Source organism: Doryrhamphus excisus, chromosome 10 (genome assembly GCF_030265055.1).
Source record: "Doryrhamphus excisus isolate RoL2022-K1 chromosome 10, RoL_Dexc_1.0, whole genome shotgun sequence".
In the NCBI taxonomy this organism is placed as follows: Eukaryota; Metazoa; Chordata; class Actinopteri; order Syngnathiformes; family Syngnathidae; genus Doryrhamphus; species Doryrhamphus excisus.
Genome location: NC_080475.1, coordinates 6,920,236 through 6,945,606, shown reverse-complemented (window position 1 = coordinate 6,945,606; position 25,371 = coordinate 6,920,236). Strand labels below are relative to the sequence as shown.

Below are 25,371 nucleotides of genomic sequence, written 5' to 3'. Positions count from 1 at the left end.
CCTCAGCCATGATGAATTGCGTGTCATCACGTCGAGATCATTTAGCTGCAGTGAGGTTTTGTTGGGTGATTTAGTCGTCTAATTGCTGCGTCCTGCCCCCCCCCCCCCCCAGCTGCTGCCATAGATTTGTTCCCCAGTGGTCTTGGAAGGCGTCAATTAAAGGCAGTAGCAACGCCTGGACTCTTCCCTGGGGGAATGTGGTAATGAGGCGTTTAAGGCCCATCAACCAAGGCCTCATTAACAGACTCAAACGCCGCCGTCGGCGGCCTTTTGTGCGTCACACAATGACCACGCGTGTCCGCACCTTCGCCCATGCTTCAAAAGGGCAGGTCAGGTAATCCCCTCCCACCGCCACTTATTACGGCAAGTGGGATTCCACTCCGGTTGCTAGGAGGGAAGGAGAGGAGGAGGAGGAAGAGGAGGTCACTTGACCCTGGTGGATAAAAGGCACCCACAGCAGGAGGACCAGGAGAACCGGAGGAGGACCAGGAGGAGGAGAGGTAGGAAGCTTTAACATCCTAGTATATATCCTAGTATATTTGGTGTACCGTACATTATGACGTCATATCAATATTTTATTGTATTTTTATAAATTTTATATATATATATTTTTTATTTGTTATATTTATCAATATTTTATTGTATTATTTTTATAATTTTTTTATATATTTTTTTTATTTGTTATATTTATCAATATTTTATTGTATTATTTTTATAATTTTTTTATATATATTTTTTATTGTTATATTTATCAATATTTTATTGTATTATTCATATAGTCATTATCTTAGCTTATATAATAAATCGTATATGTATGTGTAAATATACACTATATACCATATATATGTATGTATGTGTACATATACAATATATACCATGTATACATATGTATGTGTACACATACAGTATAGTACTGCATGATTGAGGGTACACGCCCATGGGATCAATAAAGCGCTATGGAATACTGTATACTGAATATCACAGTATTCCAATACCATCCGTCTTGCTCATCCGGGGTGGGGTCATGGGGTCATGGGGTCACGGGGTCATCAGCCGACGCAGACTTCCTGCTCCTCGGCCGCTTCATCCGGCTCCTCCACCTTCTATTTCCTTTGCCAGCCATGAGGCCGTCCGTCTCCATGACGACGGAGCCCGGTCAGGAACGGGGGGTGACCTGGGGTCGTGACCTCTACACCTTTGTGACGTCGGCAGCGGGTCACATGATGCGGACCCTCCAGAAGCCTCGCAAGAACCGTCCGTCCAAGCGGCGAGTCAACCACCGCCGCTTCCTGCACAACATGATACAGAGGTGCGTTCCGGGAAAGCTCACTCAACGGCAGAGAGCGCCAGGCCCTCCCGTCACATTGGTGGCATCTGTAAAGCTGGCAGTGAAAATGTAACAACTTCCTGTTTGGGTTGTCATCCTGACCTCGGACTTTTGCACGTGTGCCGACAGGAAGTTTGCAGACATAGAAGCGGCCAATCACCGACTGGCGTCGTCTCTTTACGTCAAGGAGGCAGCCGCCGCCGCATCGTCGTCACCCGCCTCACCTGAGAGGTCATGTGACGCCGCGCAGGGGCGCTCGGTCTCAGAGTCTCCGAGCGACGCACAGGAAGTCCAAAGTCACGACGTCTCCGCAGGGACAATCACGGCTGCCGAGAAGTCAAGCGAGGACGGCGAGGACGCCGCCTCCGTCCAACCGGCGTCCAACGCGCCCCCGCCCTCGCCGTTGTCCTGTTATGATTTGTTGACAGACTGCACGCATCAGGACCACGCCAACATGGATGACATCACCGAGAGCGAATGGGAGGACTTGTTGGAGCTCTTCGGGGACGTGGACGCCTGCTGGGACGCCACGGGTCTCTGCGGGCAAAGCGGGGAGGGGGAAGTACAAGGTTGCCACGGAAACGCCATCAAGCGGACAACCTATGGAGCGCCATTTGTCCCGCTTCCTTCCCTCGCGCCAGAGGACGGCGAGGAGGACGGCGAGGAGGACGGAGGACGCACCCTGGCCAGCTGCCCACACAACCACCACTTCCTGTCTTCCGGGGGCGTGGCTCAGTCCTTTCTGGCCACGCCTCTCCATGGCGAGCTGTGTCACGTGGCCACGCCGCCGCCCGAGGACCAGCTCGTGTTCAACGACATCATGGAGGACAGGAAGTCACCTGACTTTCAGGATGCATTTTAGCCACATTTTACTGTAGATAAATACTTCATAGATAAACTAGCATACGTGTTCAAACTGAGTAAAACGCATACAAAAATACTGCATAACTGATGTACTTTGTATTTTAATCGGCTATAAATGACTATTTGTAATTTTGTTGGATAAAGTAAGTAACTATTAAACATAGAAGTACATGTACAGTAAAAAACACAAATGGATAAACTATACCATTAATTGTATATTTGGTGAAGTACTTTCAAAGTATCTTTAACTTATGTAAACACTAAAATGGTTTTATATCCGCATTTCCTGTACTAGTTCAATCAGGATTCATCCTCATTTGTACTACATTTGATCATTTGAAACAGATGAATGAAGGCACACAGTTAGAAGTATTTGTATGTACTTTGTATGTACTAATAGCTCCACAATACGTGTTTACATTTACAGTGTTTGGGACACAAATCATCATTGGGAAAATCTGATTTTGAGATGAAAGTCGGAAATTAACAAGAGAAAAAGGTCACACATTTACAGGAACTAAGTAGTACTTCTCAGAAAAAAGTAGTACTATGAGAATAGTTGTAAAAAAGTGGTAAAAGGGGGGGGGGCTTATACGACAACTTTTTTTCTTGACTTTGTAATTGGATGATGTTTTTCTCAGATTTGTTATTCTTGTAAATTCTTGTACATTTGGATCTAAACAAATATTTAGATATTTCGATGATATTTCGATATTTGGATGTAGTAATCGTATTTGTATTTTTCCGAGTGTGTGCAGGAAGAAGACGACACAAAAAGCAGCCGGGTGAAAAGCGACAACATATATTCAAAGTTGACCCCAGATGGATGTTTTATAATACAGCATCGTTAACAATAACAACTCAACCAAAAGCCAAAGAAAAAGACGACGTTTGAGGAGCAGCTTGCTACACAACAACACAGGCGCTTCCGTTCCATATATATGGGTTCCATATATAGAGGCCATATATATGGGTTCCATATATATAGGTTCCATATATAGAGGCCATATATATATGGGTTCCATATATATAGATTCCATATAGATTCCATATGGGTTCCATTCCACCAAATGACTTCGATGTTGACATCATCATCATCATCATCATCATCAAATATCCCCAACAGTTTTTGTGCAAAGTGCAGCAGCCATGACACAGTAGTATTGTAGTATTGTAGTACAAACGCAAAAGTGGTTTGCATCCCGCCAAAATAAAAGATTTGTACAGACAGCAGGTTGGTGGCATTTGAACCTTTTGCTGGGTTAGTCCACTCAATCACGTTAGCTTAGCATTGATGACAACAATGCCGAGTCCTTTCAGTGGTACTCTATATTGTAGTATAGTGTAGTGTAGTGTACTATGTGGTAGTGTAGTGGTCCAGTGCATCATTTTGGTAAACATACAGGCCTCTTACTGCGTCCGCATACAGAGAGAGAGAGAGAGAGAGAGAGAGAGAGGGCGAGAGAGTATTTCAGGAAGAAAAACGTATTCTCTCCCAGGGTACTTAAAGGGGAAGTGCACTTTTTTTTGGAATTTTGGCAATCCCAAATCATTCCCAATCCGTATGCAAAACATGAACACATATTTCTTTCCCTTTTTTTTTGCGCTGGAAAAGCAGTTAATATGAGCTAGCTAGCAACGGACGTCATGGGAAATACTAAAGCCAAGCTACAGCCATGTTGTTATTGTAGCAGCTAGCATGAATGACTTAGCGTCTTGTGCTGGAAGACACAGCCACCCCGAGGAGAGCCGACATGGCGTGTACGGTTAGCTAGCTCATGCTAACTCCTCGGTGTGTCCCAATGCCGTGTACGGTTAGCTAGCTCATGCTAACTCCTAGTGGACCACTTGGGTACGTTTGCTGTTTGACTTCCTGTTCCGCTGTGCTAACCAAACCAGAAAGAAAAAGATGAGATGGAAAAGAAACTACTTCCTGTTTGCTTGGGTTAAGGAACGCATCGTGACCGCTCGTCTTTTTCTAGCTCAAACATTTGTACTACTATTACTACTACTACTACTACTACTATGACTAGTACTACTACTACTACTACAGTCCCTTCGTCATCCTTTTGATGGCCAAAGATGGCCGCCAATGAGGGGAAAGTGAAGAAAGAAAAAGGAGAACGTTGCTGCTGCGGTAGAAAAGTAGAGGCGATGTGGTCGCCATAGAGACCAGGATGTTCCAGACCAAAGTAGAGGAAGTGACCTCGGGTTCGGGTTAGGGTTCGGGTTCGGATTAACGCTATGGCTGCCATGGAAACGTGATGGAAAGCCTGATTGGGATTTTTCCAGGGGTCCCATCACGTGTTTTCTTTGACGCCTCTTTTTATCTTTTTTATATCTTTAGAATACATGATGTGGGATATGGATCCTTTCAGTATAAAAGTCCTGTCACATGACTTCTGGTGTCTGGAAGCCGAGGAGCACCTGTACTTGTACTCTACGAGGAGCACCTGTACCTGTGCTCTACGAGGAGCAGCTGTGCTCTACGAGGAGCAGCTGTGCTCTACGAGGAGCAGCTGTGCTCTACGAGGAGCACCTGTACCCTTACGAGGAGTACCTGTGCTCTACGAGGAGTACCTGTGCTCTATGAGGAGCAGCTGTACCTGTACTCTACGAGGAGCAGCTGTACTCTACGAGGAGCACCTGTACCTCTGCTCTACGAGGAGCAGCTGTGCTCTACGAGGAGCAGCTGTGCTCTACGAGGAGCAGCTGTACTCTACGAGGAGCAGCTGTACCCTTACGAGGAGTACCTGTACTCTACGAGGAGCAGCTGTACCCTTACGAGGAGTACCTGTACTCTACGAGGAGCAGCTGTACCCTTACGAGGAGTACCTGTACTCTACGAGGAGCACCTGTACCTGTGCTCTACGAAGGGCACCTGTACTCTAAGAGGAGCAGCTGTACCTGTACTCTACGAGGAGCAGCTGTACCTGTACTCTACGGTCATTTTCAGCAACAGGTTAGTTCGACACCCCTTGATGTCGTTTCATGTATTTTTTCACCTTCCAAATGTAGTTAGTGGTCATCCTAGAGCGGGGGTGTCCAAGTGGCGGCCCGGGGGCCATTTTGTAGTAGAAATAAGATGATGTGAGGTGTGTAGCCCTCCATTTAGGTATGTTTTGGGTATAAAGTGTACGCAGGGGCAGGGTGGCCACCCACCCCCGCCCTAGAGAGCAAGACGGCGTTATTGCTCATGGAGGAACGTTTAGCTTTATTGGAGTCAGCTAGCGTACATCATTGGTGTGCGTTGTTGTAAGCGGGGGCGCTTTCCGAGCTGAGCTCAGAAGACGGGGTCGGGGTCCGTGGCGGCCCCGGCGAGGGCGTCAGGGAGGCGGGCAACTCCTCCGAGTCCGAGTTGTCTAAGGAGTAGTCGTCCACCATGGGCCGGCGTCCCCGCATGGCCAGGGGCAAGGGGGCGCGCCTGGACAAGCAGCAGCAGCGGTGGGACAGCGTTACGGGCTTGCTAGCGCCAAGACTCCACCGTACATGACATCACATACACACGGGCGGGGTGGCAGGGATGGGGGGGTAATGGGGGGGGGGGGGGGGGGGTTGGTAATGCCGACATCAAAACAGGACGAATGAAAAAACACGACTGGTGGAACCTCTCAAGCGCCCCATAATCCCCCATAATCCCAGGAGTGGAGCAGCCACTCCTTTTTTATTTTTTTTTTACATTTTATTTGGGCAAATATATGAAACATTATAATGCATTTCTTACATCAATCAAAATATAATTTTCCATTATTTACATTTATATTCAACTATCTGATCACCAGCCCAAAAGGAGTAGGCTGAAGCAAAAGCTAATAAATGACTACCCATTTTTTGCAAGATATAATCATGTTCATGATTATATATATTATTTATATTATATTCAGTCTTGTTTTCCCCTGTTATTATTATCATTATAATATTATTATTGTTACTCTCATTATCATTATTATCATTATTGTTATAATCTTTATCATTTTTACTATTATTATTGTTATTATTATCACCATTATTATAATCATTATTAATATTACCATTTTCATCATTATAGTTGTACCAATTTTTGGATTTTTTAAAATTTTTATCTTATTTTTAAAATTATTTAATTTAATTAATTAATTGAATTTAAGGTTTTTAGACGTGCTTTTTAGTTAGTTTCTTTCCTTTCTATGCCGCTTGTCCTCATTAGGGGCGGGGCGGGGCCGTGTATGCCGGAGCCTATCCCAGCTGAGCGGCGGGCGGGTACATTCTCCGCCCAGCAACAACCCAACCAATGAAATATTCTTATCTGCTTTTCACCCACTCAAGTGTAAAAAGAAGCGACGCACTTTTAATCTGAAGACACTTTTTTCCGACAAACGATAATTAATGCTTAGAAGACTAAATTGCCACCTTCGGAATGTAAAAAGTACAAGAACGAGGCAAAAGTATTGGGACGGGGGCTGGAGCCCCCCCCCGGCACGGCTAGCTAGCATTGCAGGTGGGATGAATAAAAAGGTATTCATACTTTCTATTCATCCCCACATGACTTTTGCCTTATTGTTATTATTATTATTATTATTGTGTTTTGTTGTTATTTTTATGAAGCTGCTGGCATTGGGCCCAGGAGGTTCCACTCCCAACTGACCCCCCCCCACGGACATAAGACAGAGAACAAAAAAACAATGACCTACTGCTCTGGTCTCCATTCAGGGACGCTGAGTGTGGCGGTGAGGAGGACAGAGGACAGATGGACAGATGGACAGATGGAGTGTTAGGACACAAAGGATGCAAACCCAAAAGGAGGCAAAAGAAGGGGAGTCAACTGAATGTTTGCTGCATGCTGGGAGACGTGCGGGCGGGCGGGCGAGGGGGCGGGGCGGGCGAGCGCCCGGGCGTTACCTGAGCTGGTTGCGGAGGCTGCTGATCTCCCGCATCCTGCTCTGGCTGTTCTCCGTCAGCTCCTCCAGCTCCCTCTGCAGCTTCCGCTTCTGAGCGTTGGAGCGAGAGTTCTCCTCCTCCACCTCCTCCAGCTGCCGCTTCAGCTGCCTCAGGCGCACCATGGCCTTATCCAGCTGCCGGGAGACGCACAGGAGACGCAGGCGCTTACATTCCCTTTCACCGCCTGGCGGCCGTCACCGCGTGGGGGTCCAAGCGTGTACCTGCTCTCTGTACTGGTCGGCGTGCCTCCGCTCGTCTTCTGCCTGCATCACCACTTCCTTCAGCTTCTTCTCCGTCTTCCTCAGCAGCTTGTTGGCAATGCCGCGCTCCCTGGCAGACAAAAAGCAGGGCTTCTTTACAAGGTGTCTTTCTCTGATTATGTCTACTGGATTGGTAATAGGGATGTGAAGGTGAGTATAGGGGTGCTATTCATGTCAAGGGGTCTCTAATCATGTTGAAAACATATTTACAAGGTTGTAAATGGCTGTGCTATGCTTAATGTGTCTGGTTTTCTCTGATTATGTTTACTATATTGGCTTATAGAACTGTGGAGGTGACTATAGGGGTGCTATCTCATGTCTAGAGGGCTCTAATCATGTTAAAATGCATATTGAGAAGGTTGTAAATGGGTGTGCTATGCATAATATGTCTGTTTTTCTCTGATTATGTTTGCTATATTGGCTTATAGGACTATTGAGGTGAATATAGGGGTGCTATTTTAAGGTCTAGAGGGCTCTAATCATGTTAAAATGCATATTTAGAAGGTTGTAAATGGTTGTGCTATGCTTATTATGTCTGTTTTTCTCTGATTATGTTCACTATATCGGCTTATAGGACTGTCAATGTGACTATAGGGGTGCTGTTTGAGGTCTAGAGGGCTCTAATCATGTTAAAAGGCATATTTAGAAAGTTGTAAATGTGTATGCTATGCTTAATATGTCTGTTTTTCTCTGATTATGTTTACTATATCAGCTTATAGGACTATTGAGGTGACTATAGGGGTGCTGTTTGAGGTCTAGAGGGCTCTAATCATGCTAAAATGCATATTTAGAAGGTTGTAAATGGGTACACTATGCTTAATATGTCTGGTTTTCTCTGATTATGTCTACAATATTGGTTTATAGGACTATTGAGGTGACTATAGGGGTGCTATTTCATGTCTAGAGGGCTCCAATCATGTTTAAAAGGTGGTAATTTTTCTACACCATAACTATGAAAATACTGCATTGATGAATATTGAATCCTACTTGGTGGGATTACTGCGTACACACGCAGCTGACTGAATGATGCTCACTTTTTCAATAGTTCCAAGCAGAAAGTAAAACTTTTATGCTCCTAGTATGAAAGTTAAAAGTTATTGTGCGTAGCTGCTCTATAGGAGACCACAACAAAGGGTGGAGAAAGACCAAAGAGCCAAGTACCACAGGTAGCTGTTGCGTGTTAAAGTGTTTGTGGTTTTCCTCACTGTCTTTCTTGTTCCAGCTGCTCCTCCATGGATTCTATCTTGGCCTCCAGGGCGGCGACGCTGAGCCGGTGTTTGCCCCTCACGGTTCCCTCCAGCTCCTCCAGCCGGGTCTTCATCTCCTTGTTCTGCCTCTCCAGCTGCTCCCGCCCCGCCTCCGCCTTCTGGAACAGGGTCTTCTCGCCCTGCAGCTGCACCGTCATCGTCTCCACCTGAACAAGACAGGATGCTGGGCTTAGATGCACAAGATGGCCGCCCCCTCTGCGTGCGTACGTGCGAGCGAGCGAGCGGACCTGTAGCGCCAGCTTTCTGTGCCTCTCCGTCAGAAGCTCCGAGTTGGTCTGCTCCTCCTCCAGCTCCTCCTCCAGCTGGCCGACTCGCATCTCTAGCCTTCGCTTCTCTTCAAAGAGCGCCGTCCTGCACCATCACATGACGTTAAAACCCACCAGCGCATCCAACGCCATCGCGGCAGCGATACAGACTTTCCAGAACTGTTGTTGACCATCTCGTCCGCCATCTCGTCTCGCTCCTGCTGAGCTTGTCTCCTCTGGCGGTCGGATACCGACAGCTCCTGTTCAGAGATTTAGCACGGATGTGAGAGGCGCAACCCGACGCTGGCGGCGCAGCTCAAAGAGGATTATCTACGAAGACACGTGCCTCCGTCAGCTGCAGGACTTCGGCCTCCAGGGTTTGGATTTTCTTGTCGTTGTCTTTGGACTGCGAGATGACCTCGTCGCGACTCAGCTTGGTCTCGTCCAGCTCCCGGAGCACGTCCTTCAGTTGACCCTGTCACGTGACCACAGGGCAGGAAGCAGGCGTCAAACGTTAGCTGTTGTACTCTAGCCATGATTTGGAGTGCATGAGAAAGCGGTCCACGCGGTCGTTTTATTTTCTTTTATTACCAAAATATTTTAACAACTTTCTGCCACAGAATTTTCAAAAAATGTGAATTTGTTTTTTGGTCATCTCCTTAATATTTCAACTTTGTTATCATTTATTTATTTATGTTCTTCCTCATCTTTTCTTCATAAAATTAGGACTTTTCTGGCGAGATTACAGAGGATGCAACTTTGACATTTTATAATTGTAAGACGCTATATATGGATATACGTTTATACACATATATATATATATATATATATATATATATATATATATATTATTTTTTTTTTTTTTTTTTTTCCTGTTATTAGCATACATTGGTCTGGTTACATTATAATTTTTTTCTCTTAATATTTGGACAATTCTGGTGATATTACAGCTATTTTTTCATTTACATTTTCTTTTATTATTTATTATATTACCAGAATATTATAACAACTTTTTCTGCCACAGAATTTTCAGAAAATGTGAATTTGTTTTTTTGGTCATCTCCTTAATATTTCAACTTTGTTTTCATTTATTTATTTATGTTCTTCCTCATCTTTTCTTCATAAAATGAGGACTTTTCTGGCGAGATTACAGAGTATGCAACTTTGATATTTTATAATTGTAAGACGCTATATATGGATATACATTTATACATATATATATATATATTTTTTTTTTTCCCTGTTATTAGCATACATTGGTCTGGTTACATTATAATTTTTTTTCTCTTAATATTTGGACAATTCTGGTGATATTACAGCTATTTTTTCATTTACATTTTCTTTTATTATTTATTATATTTTATTACCAGAATATTTTAACAACTTTTTCTGACACAGAATTTTCAGAAAATGTGAATTAGTTTTTTTGGTCATCTCCTTAATATTTCAACTTTGTTTTCATTTATTTATTTATGTTCTTCCTCATCTTTTCCTCATAAAATGAAGACTTTTCTGGTGAGATTACAATTTTCGTTGCACTTAATATTTTGAAAATATTAAATTGAATATAATTTAAATTTAATATATTTTTTTTTAATTTTTTGTCTTGAATAATTGAATAATATTAATAAAATAAAATATATAACATTTGCTAAATAAATGTGCTGTGGACATCCCTGATTCCTAACAGCAGTCATAAAAGTTACAGAAGCAGGAAGAGCAGGAAGAGCAGGAAGAGCAGGAAGAGCAGGAAGAGCAGGAAGAGCAGGAAGAGCAGGAAGAGCAGGAAGAGCAGGAAGAGCAGGAAGAGCAGGAAGAGCAGGAAGAGCAGGAAGAGCAGGAAGAGCAGGAAGAGCAGGAAGAGCAGGAAGAGCAGGAAGAGCAGGAAGAGCAGGAAGAGCGTTCGGGTTGATGTTTGTGTGCCATGTGGGACCTGCAGCCTCCGCAGATGTTTGACAGCCTCCTCCTTGCTGCGGCTGGACGTCTCCATCTGAGCCTCGGAATCCTGCAGCTCCGCTTCCAGCTGCTTCTTGGACAGGACGGCCTGGGAACGCTGCGTCCGCTCCTCCTCCAGCTGGATCTCCAGTTCCCTCACCTGATGGCACACAAGGAGAGAGTCACACCGGGAGACGCGGTCCAAGCGCTTCCGTCTCCGAGCTCCACCTGCTTGCTGAGGGCCCTTCTCTTCTCCTCGCCCTTCTCCTCGCTGCTGCTCAGCTCCCTCTCGAACTGAGCCTTGAGGGCTTGCAGCGTGACCTCCAGCCTCAGCCTGGAGTTCTCCGTCTCGGCCAGCTCCTCTTCCAGGTCCTGCGTCTGAGTGCGCAGGCTCTCGGCTTCCGTCTCCAGAGTCCGACGCATGCGTTCCAGCTCGTGGACCTGAACGCAGGAGACGAAGGTGAGTCGGCTTGGGAGCGGCGAGGACACAAAGAGAACTCGAGGAGTCCTACGTTCTTGCCCACGTCGTCCTGCTGGTTGACCAGCTGCTCCATTTCCACACGAAGCTGCTTGTTGGACCTCTCCAGCTCCTCTCTCTGGTCCTGGGCCTCCTACACAAACACACACACGGACACGGCATGTTACATCCCAGCCTGGGAATTCCCATCATGTTTCCTGGGAATGAGGAGAAGGTACCTGCAAGGCTCTGGTCAAGGCCAGACATCGCGTCTCCTTCTCTCGACTGTCAGCTTCTGCTCTGTCTCTCTCGTCCGCCAGACGGGTGCTCACCGACTTCTCCTCGGCCAGACACTGAGTGGGGTTGGGGGGGTGGATGGAGGGGTGGACAGTTAGCATTCAGGCACACCAAAGAACGCGGGGGCCAAAAAGGGGCGCCGCAGCCGGCTCCATCCAACCTGGTCGAACTTCTTCTGCCTCTTCTCCAGAGCCGTGCAGTTCTGCCTCTCCTTCTGCAGGGCCAGGGTCATGTCCTCGATCTCCTCCCGCAGACGCTCCCTCTGCCGCTCCACGCGCTCCTTCTCCTCCTCGCGCTGCCGCTCCTTCTGCACCGCGCCGTCCAGCTCCCGCTGCAGCTTCCTGCGCGCCTCCTCGCCCGCCTCCACCGCCGTGTTCACCTCCTCCGACTGCCGCCGCGTCTCGGCCAGCTGTGGCGTTGAGAGGACGTCAGGATCGTGAACACACCAGTCAGGAGTGGACACGCTATCTGCTATCATGACCAAGTCCTGTCCAACCACGTCTCATACGGAAAGCCTCCTCTGATCCAAAAGTACCCCAAACTACTGCGATATACAACTACTACTACTGCATGAAAGATGGACCATGGAAGTACAGTAGGACCGAGGTACCTGCTGGGTGAAAGTCTGGATCTGCCGGGTCAACTCCCTGGCCTTCTCCTCCTCCTCCTCCAGTCTCTCCATCAGGCCGCTCCGGTCGTCCTCCAGGCCTCGCACCCTGGATGCCAGAGACAACTTCTGGCGGGTCTCCTCCTGCAGCAGCTCCTGGGGGGCGGGCGCTAGGTTTCGGTCACAGGAAAAGGGGGGCGTCGTGAGTAACGGGGGTGCGCGTGTTACCTGGGCGTCGTGAAGCTGGCTCTCCAGGCCGTTGACTTCTTTGGAGAGGCGGAGGGCTTTGCTGTCAAAGGAGGACAAACTGCTGGAGAGGTTCTCCACCTCGCTCTGGAGGAGCACAAAGGGACACCAAGGAAATCTGACTAAAACACGCTAAAAACCACATGTACAGTTCTACTCCCTCGCTGTGTGGAAGTGGTACATTAGGAGGTCACTTGGGAAGAATCAAAGTTGCAGACCTCCTGCGTAAACTATGGGCTTGGTCCTGCTTCCATCCAGAGCTCCTACCTGCAGCTTGTGCATTCGCTCCTCCCGTTCCTCCTTCTCCCGGTCGGCCTGAGCCAGGCGGGCCACGAGCTCCTGCAGCTGACCTTCGGCCCTCTTACGACCCCTGTCGCTCTCCGTGCGGCCGGCTTGGAGGTTCTTCAGCTCCGCGCTCAGATTCTGCCTCTCCTCCTCCAGAACCATCTTGGCCTTTTCCAAGGACTGGCGCGCCTGGACCGGAGGAGACCAAAGGTCAGCATGTGCTCCATCACCCGGGTCCTTCTCCTCCTCCTGGGCCTCCTCACCCTCTTGCTGTTGTCCAGCTGCTCCTGGAGGTTGTCTATGGCGCTGCTGTGCTTGACCCGGAGCTCCGACAGCTGGACCTCGTGGCGCCGCGTCTCATCTTCCACGCAACGCTGGAGCTCGCCTAACTCCGCCTCCCGCCGAGACCTGCACGGACCACAGACGTTTAGCTAGCGCTAGAAATGCTAACGTCCTTTCTTTCTTCGTTTGATTGACAACCGGCGGGGCCACTGGACTGATGCTGTGATAACCTTCTATTCATCATTTAGATATGAATACAAGCGGGATCGAGTATGTGGCGAGTATGCTGTCCACTCGTCCACCGTGCGGTGCAGGATGAACATTCCAGTATCCGGTCTGCACCAACTAGAAGGTAACGTAGGACATTGGAAGCTGCTAGAAGGCTGACTCAGCCGACGGTGGTGATTCAGGACTGAAACTGGTTCCGCAGTGCAGGCGTGTTTACACTGTCACTGCCTGCACACGTGTGAATACTCCAGGATGCGTCCCTCCCCGCCTACCTGAGCTCCTGCTGGGCCGCGGTGGTGTCCAGCGTGTCCTCCAGCTCCGTCCTCAAGGCCTCCAGCTCCTCGCCCATGTCCCGCTTCTGTTTCTCCGCCCTCTCTCTCATCCCTCGCTCGTTCTCCACTTCCTCCTTCAGCTCCGACACCTGAGACATGGCCTCCCTCAGCGCCCGCTGAGCCTCCGCGCGCCGCGAGCCCTCCTCCTCCAGCCTGCCGGCAGAGAACCACGTGCCGTCGAGCCAATGACAACCCTTGGAGGAGCGACGGATTTACTGCGTCTCACCGGCCCTGCAGGGTGGAGATCTCCTTCTCCTTCTGGGATAGACTCCCTCTCAGCTCGCCCGACATCATGCCCAGGTCCGACAGCTGCTCCTGAGCCTCCATGGCCTCCGTCTCCATCTTCCTCTTCCACTTCTCCTGCTCCAGCCGGCCCTGCTCCTCACGCTTCAGGCGATCTGAACATACGTGCAAACACGCACACACGCACACACACACACACACACACACACACACACACACACACACACACACACACACACACGTCACGTTATGTCAACAAAGATTTACATACTTTCATACAAAAACCAGCTCGCCTGCACGCAAAAACGCTTATGTTGCTGAGGGTATGTCGACAACCAGTTATGTCGACAACCGCTTATGTTGCTGAGGTTATGTCGACAACCGCTTATGTTGCCGAGGTTATGTAGACAACCGCTTATGTTGCTGAGGTTATGTAGACAACCGCTTATGTCGACAACCGCTTATGTTGCTGAGGTTATGTCGACAACCGCTTATGTCGACAACCGCTTATGTTGCTGACGTTATGTCGACAGCCGCTTATGTCGACAACCGCTTATGTCAACGACCGCTGTTGTTGCTGAGGTTATGTCGACAACCGCTGTTGTTGCCGAGGTTATGTCGACAACCGCTGTTGTTGCCGAGGTTATGTCGACAGCCGCTGTTGTTGCCGAGGTTATGTCGACAACCGCTTATGTCGCCGAGGTTATGTCGACAACCGCTTATGTCGCCGAGGTTATGTCGACAACCGCTTATGTCGCCGAGGTTATGTCGACAACCGCTGTTGTTGCTGAGGTTATGTCGACAACCGCTGTTGTTGCCGAGGTTATGTCGACAACCGCTGTTGTTGCCGAGGTTATGTCGACAGCCGCTGTTGTTGCCGAGGTTATGTCGACAACCGCTTATGTCGACAACCGCTTATGTTGCCGAGGTTATGTCGACAACCGCTTATGTTGCCGAGGTTATGTCGACAACCGCTTATGTTGCTGAGGTCATGTCGACAACCGCTTATGTTGCTGAGGTCATGTCGACAACCGCTTATGTTGCTGAGGTCATGTCGACAACCGCTTATGTTGCTGAGGTTGTCAACAACCGCTGATGTTGCAGAGGTTATGTCGACAACCGCTTATGTCAACAACCGCTGTTGTTGCTGAGGTTGACAACAACCGCTTAAGTTGTTGACAACCGGTTATTTGTTTATTTATTACAATGTCTTTTCTTTTAACCTTCAAGGTCAGCGATGACGGCCTCCTGTTTGTTCTTCAGTTTGTTCAGACTTTTGCTTTTCTCCTCTTCCTCCGTCAGGTGGTCCGTCACCTCGCTCAGACGCTCCTCCAGCTGCTTCTTCTCCTGCTCGGGAGGACAGTGGAGAAGATGAGGAAAAGGTTCAAGTTCAAGTTCTTCCAGCAGACACCACCAACCTTGTTGAGGCGATCTCTCTGCTCCACGGCGGTCAGATGGTCATTCTCCAGACTCTTCACTTTGGTCTCCAGGGTGACCTTCTCCAGCAGGAGGCGTTGCCTGGCACTTTCCTCCTCCTCCAGCTGCTCCTCCAGGTCCTGGGGGGTAGGAGACGGGATGAGAAGGTGAGGCTCCTCTCTCGGCTTGTAAGGTATCTTCAAACCTGAATATTCTGCTGCATCTTCTTCTTCTCGTTGGTCAGCTGTGCTCCTCTCTCTTCCTCCTCCTCTAAGCGGCTCTCCAGCTCGGTGAGCACGTCCTCCAGCTCTTGTTTGCGGCTGGCCAGTCTGGACCTCATCTCCTCCGCCTCTGCAAACAGCTCTGCTTCTGCCTGCAGCTGGTCGGCCAGCACCGCCTTCTCCTCCATCAGCTGAAAGGAGGAGCAGGAGGAGGAGCAGGAGGAGGACGGTCAGCGAATGAAGAGAGGACAAAGAATAAAATGCGGACGTTTGCTCACCTGAGTGTGCTTCTTGTCCAGTTCCGTGAAGTCCAGCTCCACTCGGGAGAGTTTTTCCTTGGCCTTCAGCAGCTCCGTTTCCCGGACCTGAATCTCCTCGTCCTGCCGGGTCACCTGGAGGAGCGGCTTCACCTGCGAGGCACACGACAGCACCATCAGGCCGGGCTGGAGTCCACGCTCATCAAGCCGACTATTGCACTCAGTGGGGAAATCGGGGGAAGTGCAGCATTCCACAATAAGAGCGCGGGACAGGAAGTGTGTAACATGATGATGTTACTGCGTGAGGTGACACCAACGTGGACTAACTATGCAGGTGGTCCTCCATTTATGAGTTCTGCTCTTGTCTAAGGTGTTCATATCTCACGTAGACCTCCTAAATTGTTGTTGAGGACCAGACTACCTTTGTGAAAAGCCTCCACCACTGCCAGTTCCTGAGTTTGAGGTAGGCGGCACAGTTCCTCTGCATCACCCGAAGAGCGCTGAGCTGCTGCTGCTTCTTCATGAAGGCTCTGAGAAGAACAGAGAATGACACATCGACAAATGAAAAGAGATCTTATCATCCATCTTCCATTTATCCCAGATGGGGTCACAGGGACCTAAGCAGGAAGACCCAAATCCTTCCAGAGCCCCCGGAGGTAGACGTCATCGGGTGTCGACTACCAATCAAAGAAAACTGTGCTGCTCCCCCCACTTGGGTCTTACTTGCGTGCCAGGTAGCCTCTGGCCGCGCTTTGGAAGCGTATGATGGTGTCGGTGATCTTCAAGTCTCTCTCCTCCTCCAGGTGAGCCAGGACGCCGGCTCTGAAGAAGACCTTACTCTGCCCCACCCGGAAGAGGTTGGGATCCAGCTCCAACGCTTTGATCTACGCCGGAGAAAGGAGGCGGGCTTGAACCGTCAGCACTGGCAACCAAACGCGAGGAACTCACCATCAGCTCTGACGCCTGCTTGCCGTCCATGAAGGTGCGAGGAATAGCGTTGGGAGTCAGAATCTCGTATCTGCGGGACACATTGGAGTTAGTGTGTGACCGGGCAATACCATGTGTACGTGACGGGGCCTGCTTACTGGGCAATACCATGTGTACGTGACGGGGCCTGCTTACTGGGCAATACCATGTGTACGTGACGGGGCCTGCTTACTGGGCAATACCATGTGTACGTGACGGGGCCTGCTTACTGGGCAATACCATGTGTACGTGACGGGGCCTGCTTACTGGGCAATACCATGTGTACGTGACGGGGCCTGCTTACTGGGCAATACCATGTGTACGTGACGGGGCCTGCTTACTGGGCAATACCATGTGTACGTGACGGGGCCTGCTTACTGGGCAATACCATGTGTACGTGACGGGGCCATTTGTTGGTCTCTTTCGGAGCTCTCCCTTATTTTGGTTGCATTTTATTTTACAGTCTTTACCTTTTACCTTCAAAAGCATGAGTAGTTTTACTTTATTTAGGTTTTATTTTATTAGTGTTTGCCTTCAAAAGCATGAGTAGTTTTACTTTATTTTGATTGGGTTTTATTAGTGTTTGCCTTCAAAAGCATGAGTAGTTTTACTTTATTTTGGTTTTATTTTATTAGCGTTTGCCTTCAAAAGCATGAGTAGTTTTACTTTATTTTGGTTGGGTTTTATAAGCGTTTGCCTTCCAAAGCATGAGTAGTTTTACTTTATTTTGGTTTTATTTTATTACACAGTGTTTGCACTCAAAAGGGTGAGCAGTTTTACTTTATTTTGGTTGTATTTTATTTCATTATACGGCATTTATCTTCATAAGGGTGAGTAGTTTTACTTAATTTTGGCTTTATTATTATTTTAATATTTATTATTCATCATTTGCCTTCAAAATTATTTGGTTTTATTTTATTTTATTAAATGGTGTTAGTGTTGGCCTTGAAAAGCATGAGTAGTTTTACTTTATTTTGGTTGGATTTTATTAGTGTTTGCCTTCCAAAGCATGAGTAGTATTACTTTATTTTGGTTTTATTTTATTACACAGTGTTTGCACTCCAAAGGGTGAGCAGTTTTACTTTATTTTGGTTGTATTTTATTTCATTATACGGCGTTTATCTTCATAAGGGTGAGTAGTTTTACTTCATTTTGCTTTATTATTATTTATCATTTGCCTTCAAAATATTTGGTTTTATTAGATTTTATTATACGGTGTTGAACTTCTCATCTCCTCTACATGTATTCTGGAAGGTTCTTTGGGAATTTGGAGGTTCCACGTGGTCACGCTCACCTCTGTCTAAACTCCTGGAATGGGATGCGGTTTGGGAAGCCTTGTCGGCAGATGCGGATCCCTTCCAGGACCCCATTACACCTCAGCTGGTCCAACACCAGGTGCGGGTCTAGCTTGCCGGCCTAAAGGAGACAGAATAAAAGTTTCTTTTTCTGAGCAAACGAGACCTTGGTGTTCCACTTTGCTTTCCATCCGATACTTCCTGCCGTCTCACCTTCTTCTCGTGGTTGGGAATGATGCAGCGAAGGAAGTTGGGGTTGGTGTTCTTCAGCGTGGTCATGAGCTTGGCGAGGGACTCTTTGTAGAGCTGGCCGACCGTCCTGAACATTCCCTTCTTCGTTTTCAGCCCCGATCCTCCGAACGAGACCTGCCCGCTGTTCTCCCCCGTGGCCACCTGGTCCAGACAGATGATGCGGTCCACTGAGGGAGAGGCGAGACAACGCAATGAAGACCTGAACGCTAGCAAGGCTGCGTATGGAGACATACGTCAGCGGAGATGCAGAAATATTGCCTTGCAGCCAAAAATATTGTAGTTTGTTTTCTCGTTGGGCCTGGTCATTATTTCAATAATTAGCAAGTCAATATTTGCATCTCTGGAACGCATTCGGGATCACATTCCTGCCTTCACGTGGTTGGATGGCTTGGAGCGCCATCCATCCAAATCTGGGAAAGCTGTGATCCCGAATGCCTTGGAATTGCTGGCGAGCATGCGTATACCGAAACACAGGCACAGTACTACTCAGTACTACTACTAAAAGCAGCAAGCAGAGCGCGCTACTGCACTGGTACGTGACGTAATGATACTACTGCACTATTAAAGTACATTAAATGATGATACAATTCCACTACTACATGACGTAATGACACTACTGCACTATTAAAGTACATTAAATGATGATACAATTCCACTACTACATGATGTAATGACACTACTGCACTATTAAAGTACATTAAATGATGATACAATTCCACTACTACATGACGTAATGACACTACTGCACTATTACAGTACATTAAATAATGACACGATTCCACTACTACATGACGTAATGACACTACTGCACTATTACGGTACATTAAATAATGACACGATTCCACTACTACATGATGTAATGACACTACTGCACTATTACGGTACATTAAATAATGACATGATTCCACTACTACATGACGTAATGACACTACTGCACTATTAAAGTACATTAAATAATGACATGATTCCACTACTACATGACGTAATGACACTACTGCACTATTAAAGTACATTAAATGATGATACAATTCCACTACTACATGACGGAATGACACTACTGCACTATTAAAGTACATTAAATAATGACACAATTCCACTACTACATGACGTAATGACACTACTGCACTATTAAAGTACATTAAATAATGACATGATTCCACTACTACATGACGGAATGACACAACTGCACTATTACGGTACATTAAATAATGACACGATTCCACTACTACATGACGTAATGACACTACTGCACTATTACGGTACATTAAATAATGACATGATTCCACTACTACATGGCGTAATGACACTACTGCACTATTAAAGTACATTAAATAATGACATGATTCCACTACTACATGACGTAATGACACTACTGCACTATTACGGTACATTAAATAATGACATGATTCCACTACTACATGATGTAATGACACTACTGCACTATTACGGTACATTAAATAATGACATGATTCCACTACTACATGGCATAATGACACTACTGCACTATTACGGTACATTAAATAATGACATGATTCCACTACTACATGACGTAATGACACTACTGCACTATTACGGTACATTAAATAATGACATGATTCCACTACTACATGACGTAATGACACTACTGCACTATTACGGTACATTAAATAATGACACGATTATACTACTACATGACATAATGACACTACTGCACTATTACGGTACATTAAATAATGACATTATTCCACTACTACATGGCATAATGACACTACTGCACTATTACAGTATATTGATGATGACACGATTCCACTACTACATGACGTAATGACACTACTGCACTATTAAAGTACATTAAATAATGACATGATTCCACTACTACATGACGTAATGACACTACTGCATTATTATGGTACATTAAATAATGACATGATTCCACTACTACATGACGTAATGACACTACTGCACTATTACGGTACATTAAATAATGACATGATTCCACTACTACATGACGTAATGACACTACTGCACTATTAAAGTACATTAAATAATGACATGATTCCACTACTACATGACGTAATGACACTACTGCACTATTACAGTACATTAAATAATGACACGATTCCACTACTACATGATGTAATGACACTACTGCACTATTACGGTATATTAAATAATGACATGATTCCACTACTACATGACGTAATGACACTACTGCACTATTACGGTACATTAAATAATGACATGATTCCACTACTACATGACGTAATGACACTACTGCACTATTACATTAAAGAATGACCACAATGAGAATGGCACATTTGCTTCACTACTGCACTACTACATGAAATAATCATAATAATACTATGAGAGGGGTACAATTGCTTGACACGACTGCACTAAAACATGAAATAAAAACAGCAATGAGAGCAGTACCATTCCTTGATGGTACTCCATTATTACATGAAATAAGGCAGCTACTACTACTGGGACTACTGCAAACGTACAAGGGGGGGGGGGGGGGGGGGGGGCGGTATGCATGCAGGCCACGTGTACACACGGAGGTGTATAGGAACCTACTGTCCGAGCCATTTGCCTGCACCGTGGTGTAGGAGTCAAAGAAGTAGACACGAGGTAGAGTTTGAATATCTGATGCAGGATGAAGATAAGGGGGGGGGGGGGGGGGGGGGGGGGGGTAAAGAGTCCGAGGCAGAAGAGGAGGAATGCAACACGGTAGAGAAATGAAGGGAGAGAGACAGAATAATGAATGATGAATAATGAACGTGTATGATAAAAAACAGAGAGAAGGGAGAGAAAGTAGTGGGTCAGTCATTCCATCGGCAGCCATGAGATGATCATGTGACGCTGATGTCCTTCGTCTTTCGGTGAAGGCCACGCCTGGTCTTACCTTCCTTCCACAGCTCCGACACAAAGTGATCAGATGACTGATGGAGAAGAGACGCCACGTTGTCGTTCAGAGGGTCCATGTTCTTCACCAACCAGTCGTTGGCCTTGTAGTCAACCTGGCGACAAACCACGGGACAGGGGAGACCTTGTGTCAGTCTACCGCACGACCTTGCCAGCATAGCGTCCTATTGTACCCTCATATTCACTACCCATTGGCATTACTGCTCTACCCATTGGCATTACTGTACTACCACATGACATAATGGCATTACTGCTCTACCCATTGGCATTACGGCTCTACCACATGAACTAATGACATGACTGCTCTACCAATTGGCATTATGGCTCTATCGATTGGTATTATGGCTCTACCGATTGGCGTTACTGCTCTACCGATTGGCGTTAGGGCTCTACTACATGAACTAATGATATTACTGCTCTACCGGTTGGTATTACTGCACTACCACATGAACTAATAACACTACTGCTCTACCACATGACATAATGACATTACTGCTCTACCGATTTACATTATTGCTCTACCACATGACATTACTGCTCTACCACATGACATTACTGCTCTACCGCTTTACATTACTGCTCTACCGCTTTACATTACTGCTCTACCGCTTTACATTACTGCTCTACCACATGACATAATGACATTACTGCTCTACCGATTTACATTATTGCTCTACCACATGACATTACTGCTCTACCGCTTTACATTACTGCTCTACCATGTGACATAATGACATTACTGCTCTACCAATTTACATTACTGCTCTACCACATGACATTGTTGCTCTACCACATGACATAATGACATTACTGCTCTACCAATTAACATTACTGCTCTACCACATGACATTATTGCTCTACCGCTTTACATTATTGCTCTACCGATTTACATTATTGCTCTACCACATGACATTACTGCTCTACCGCTTTACATTATTGCTCTACCAAATGACATTACTGCTCTACCACATGACATTACTGCTCTACCACATGACATAATGACATTACTGCTCTACCGATTTACATTACTGCTCTACCACATGATGTAATGACATAACTGCTCTACCACTCCTAAGAAACACTGCCTGACACCAGTGCGTCACAAAGCTGCCACATCCACTACCTTGCCAGCGTAGTGGATGATGGAGAAGTCGGCTTCACCGCGAGGCTGCTTTGACTTGAAGAATTTGGGATGGCTGCCTTGCTCGCCGGTCAGCTTGTCTACGAAGGAGCGGTCGGTAGCCCGGGGGAACCAGCACTCCTCATCCAGCAGGGCCAGAACACCAGGCGGGTGGGTCTAGAACAGACCACAATGAGCGTGTGCATCCAAGACGCGCTTCCTTCCTTTTCCAGATGGACGTACCGGCCTTTCGATGAGGTCGATGCAGGGCTGCAGGTCCAGGCCGAAGTCTATGAAGTTCCACTCGATGCCCTCGCGCTGGTACTCCTCCTGCTCCAGGATGAACATGGTGTGGTTGAAGAGCTGCTGCAACTTCTCGTTGGTGTAGTTGATGCACAGCTGCTCGAAGGAGTTCAGCTGAGGAGGAGAAGAACGGGTGGAACCACACATGAGATGGAGATAAGAGATCAAGAGCAGGTGACAGACACCACACCTGGAAGATCTCAAACCCAGCGATGTCCAGGATGCCGATGAAGGAGGCTCCCTGCCGTTGCCTTCGGTCCAGAGCTCTGTTGATCCTGTGCACCAGCCACCTGAAGAGGCGCTCGTACGTGGCCTTGGCCAAGGCCTGCACGGCAAAGTCAGCCTATCGGAAGACACGCATCAGCTGGAAGCTTTGGTCCACGTCGCCGTATTCCCAAATCTTTCCCTCGTGGCAGCTACCTGTTCTTTGGTCTGGGCCTTCTGCACATACTCCCGACCCACTTTGATCCTGGGCGTGAGGATGGCTCGGGTGAACTCCAGCACGTTGATACCCAGCAGATGGCAGAGCTTCTGGGCGGCCGTGTTGTCAGGCATCGACGCCTGGTCGTGGTTCTTCTCCTGCGTGAAGGAAATGTTCCCGAACTGGAGCACGGCAGAGATGACCTTCAGCATGGCTGGCCGAGACCAAGACTCAATCAGGGGAGGTCACCAACATCCACCGCGTGCAACCGATAAAGACTCGCGTCCGCTTACACATCAGCTCGTCTGGGTTGAAGCCCATGATGGCCATGGAGTCCATGGTCTGGGTGAAGTTCTCAGCGTCACTTTGACCGGGCACGTTGATAGAACCCCCGCTGAGAAAGCGGTACTGGTCTGCAGTCCCCAAGAGCAGGTCCTCTGTGGGTTTGGAGAAACGGGACGACGTCGAGTCAAATAAAACACCGGGGTCTCCTGACTACTCACTTTTTGTTTCCCCGGAAGCTCCGTGCAGCAGCTGGTAAAAAATGTGAAACGTCCGCTCGTCTTTGGCCTGACGGGTGGCCCGGGACTTTTCCAGGAGGTCTGAGATCACGAGTCAAGGTCTTTGACACATACTGTACCACTGGGGCAGAAATCACAAACGCTTATTGACCGTGTTTAAGTGGTTAACATCTTGGGCAAAACTATAGGGGTGTTATTCCATGTCTAGAGGTCTCTAATAATGTAACTATGTGTAGTATACGACTATGATGTACTATGATGATGATTTTGGCTCCATTTTATTGCCATGTGGCCTCCTTCTGGGCACGCCCACTCCGCTGTGATTGGTCCCACTCGGCCTGTACAGCTAGTACCTGGGCACGCCCATATAAGGAAGTCAGTGGAAACAGAAGGATACAGGTCTCAATGTTGGCACCAACGATGTACCCCGCCACATCAAAATTAATGCGGATGAATTTACCCTGAGGGAACAGAAGAGTTAGCTTTCATAGCACATTTATGTATCGCCATAATACCAACATGTCTGCAGTATTCAAATGTCCCATATTATACAACAATGACTCTGAAATGACGTAACATATACAACAGTAAAATTATGCTTGGGAGCGCAAAAGCAGTTTTGATCTGACAAATCTTAAGTGAGTTTGATCAAATGTAGAATTAAAACAAACGCCGGAATCGGAGAGTGCAAGTAGCATTGCAAGGTTTACAGCGCGTGTAAAGCACTTAGCATTGCAAGGTTTACAGTGCGTGTAAAGCGCTTAGCATTGCAAGGTTTACAGTGCGTGTAAAGCGCTTAGCATTGCAAGGTTTACAGTGCGTGTAAAGCACTCAGCATTGCAAGGTTTATAGCGCGTGTAAAGCACTTAGCATTGCAAGGTTTACGGCGCGTGTAAAGCCCTTAGCATTGCAAGGTTTACAGTGCGTGTAAAGCACTTGGCATTGCAAGGTTTACAGTGCGTGTAAAGCACTTGGCATTGCAAGGTTTACAGCGCGTGTAAAGCACTCGGCATTGCAAGGTTTACAGCGCGTGTAAAGCACTTAGCATTGCAAGGTTTACAGCGCATGTAAAGCACTTAGCATTGCAAGGTTTACAGCGCGTGTAAAGCGCTTAGCATTGCAAGGTTTACAGGGCGTGTAAAGCACTTAGCATTGCAAGGTTTACAGGGCGTGTAAAGCACTTAGCATTGCAAGGTTTACAGGGCGTGTAAAGCCCTTAGCATTGCAAGGTTTACAGGGCGTGTAAAGCCCTTAGCATTGCAAGGTTTACAGGGCGTGTAAAGCCCTTAGCATTGCAAGGTTTACAGTGCGTGTAAAGCACTTAGCATTGCAAGGTTTACAGTGCGTGTAAAGCCCTTAGCATTGCAAGGTTTACAGTGCGTGTAAAGCACTTCGCATTGCAAGGTTTACAGTGCGTGTAAAGCACTTAGCATTGCAAGGTTTACAGTGCGTGTAAAGCACTTAGCATTGCAAGGTTTACAGTGCGTGTAAAGCACTTAGCATTGCAAGGTTTACAGTACGTGTAAAGCACTTAGCATTGCAAGGTTTACAGTACGTGTAAAGCACTTAGCATTGCAAGGTTTACAGCGCGTGTAAAGCACTTAGCATTGCAAGGTTTACAGCGCGTGTAAAGCACTTAGCATTGCAAGGTTTACAGTGCGTGTAAAGCGCTTAGCATTGCAAGGTTTACAGTGCGTGTAAAGCACTTAGCATTGCAAGGTTTATAGCGGGTGTAAAGCACTTAGCATTGCAAGGTTTATAGCGCGTGTGTATAGTACGGATACATTGCTCTTCTGGGAGGAGCTCCAGACACCCGGACCCAGGTCTTCCCACCCGGGCTGGCTAGCGTGTCTGAATAACACAGCTCACCTCCGCTGGTAGCAACATGGGACATTTGAATGC

The 25,371-nt window shown here is 47.1% G+C and overlaps 1 protein-coding gene across 5 annotated transcripts in view; it reads right to left on the bottom strand.

The window, feature by feature from the left end:
• Positions 1-2,310: 2,310 nt before the first annotated feature.
• myh14 (myosin, heavy chain 14, non-muscle) overlaps positions 2,311-25,371 on the bottom strand; it is a 38,229-nt gene continuing 15,168 nt past the window's right edge. For 2 of the 5 annotated variants that reach the window (XM_058085337.1, XM_058085339.1), the window contains 37 exons: positions 23,867-23,930; positions 23,452-23,550; positions 23,242-23,385; positions 22,948-23,162; positions 22,718-22,870; positions 22,468-22,641; positions 22,228-22,401; positions 21,085-21,199; positions 20,757-20,825; positions 18,162-18,367; positions 17,948-18,069; positions 16,636-16,705; positions 16,411-16,571; positions 16,109-16,217; positions 15,709-15,840; positions 15,415-15,621; positions 15,212-15,349; positions 15,017-15,140; positions 13,777-13,948; positions 13,491-13,703; positions 12,972-13,116; positions 12,691-12,897; positions 12,406-12,510; positions 12,181-12,333; positions 11,731-11,979; positions 11,513-11,626; positions 11,329-11,427; positions 11,045-11,257; positions 10,815-10,976; positions 9,228-9,356; positions 9,053-9,141; positions 8,864-8,987; positions 8,574-8,782; positions 7,330-7,438; positions 7,070-7,242; positions 6,862-6,885; positions 2,311-5,615 (listed from right to left, as the gene is read on the bottom strand). In XM_058085337.1, the coding sequence (XP_057941320.1) occupies positions 5,429-5,615; positions 6,862-6,885; positions 7,070-7,242; positions 7,330-7,438; positions 8,574-8,782; positions 8,864-8,987; positions 9,053-9,141; positions 9,228-9,356; positions 10,815-10,976; positions 11,045-11,257; positions 11,329-11,427; positions 11,513-11,626; positions 11,731-11,979; positions 12,181-12,333; positions 12,406-12,510; positions 12,691-12,897; positions 12,972-13,116; positions 13,491-13,703; positions 13,777-13,948; positions 15,017-15,140; positions 15,212-15,349; positions 15,415-15,621; positions 15,709-15,840; positions 16,109-16,217; positions 16,411-16,571; positions 16,636-16,705; positions 17,948-18,069; positions 18,162-18,367; positions 20,757-20,825; positions 21,085-21,199; positions 22,228-22,401; positions 22,468-22,641; positions 22,718-22,870; positions 22,948-23,162; positions 23,242-23,385; positions 23,452-23,550; positions 23,867-23,930 (5,352 nt within the window). In that variant the 3' untranslated portion in view covers positions 2,311-5,428. The remainder of the gene's footprint in view (positions 5,616-6,861; positions 6,886-7,069; positions 7,243-7,329; positions 7,439-8,573; positions 8,783-8,863; positions 8,988-9,052; positions 9,142-9,227; positions 9,357-10,814; positions 10,977-11,044; positions 11,258-11,328; positions 11,428-11,512; positions 11,627-11,730; positions 11,980-12,180; positions 12,334-12,405; positions 12,511-12,690; positions 12,898-12,971; positions 13,117-13,490; positions 13,704-13,776; positions 13,949-15,016; positions 15,141-15,211; positions 15,350-15,414; positions 15,622-15,708; positions 15,841-16,108; positions 16,218-16,410; positions 16,572-16,635; positions 16,706-17,947; positions 18,070-18,161; positions 18,368-20,756; positions 20,826-21,084; positions 21,200-22,227; positions 22,402-22,467; positions 22,642-22,717; positions 22,871-22,947; positions 23,163-23,241; positions 23,386-23,451; positions 23,551-23,866; positions 23,931-25,371) is intronic. The other 3 variants (XM_058085340.1, XM_058085341.1, XM_058085338.1) reach the window with 2 other exon arrangements.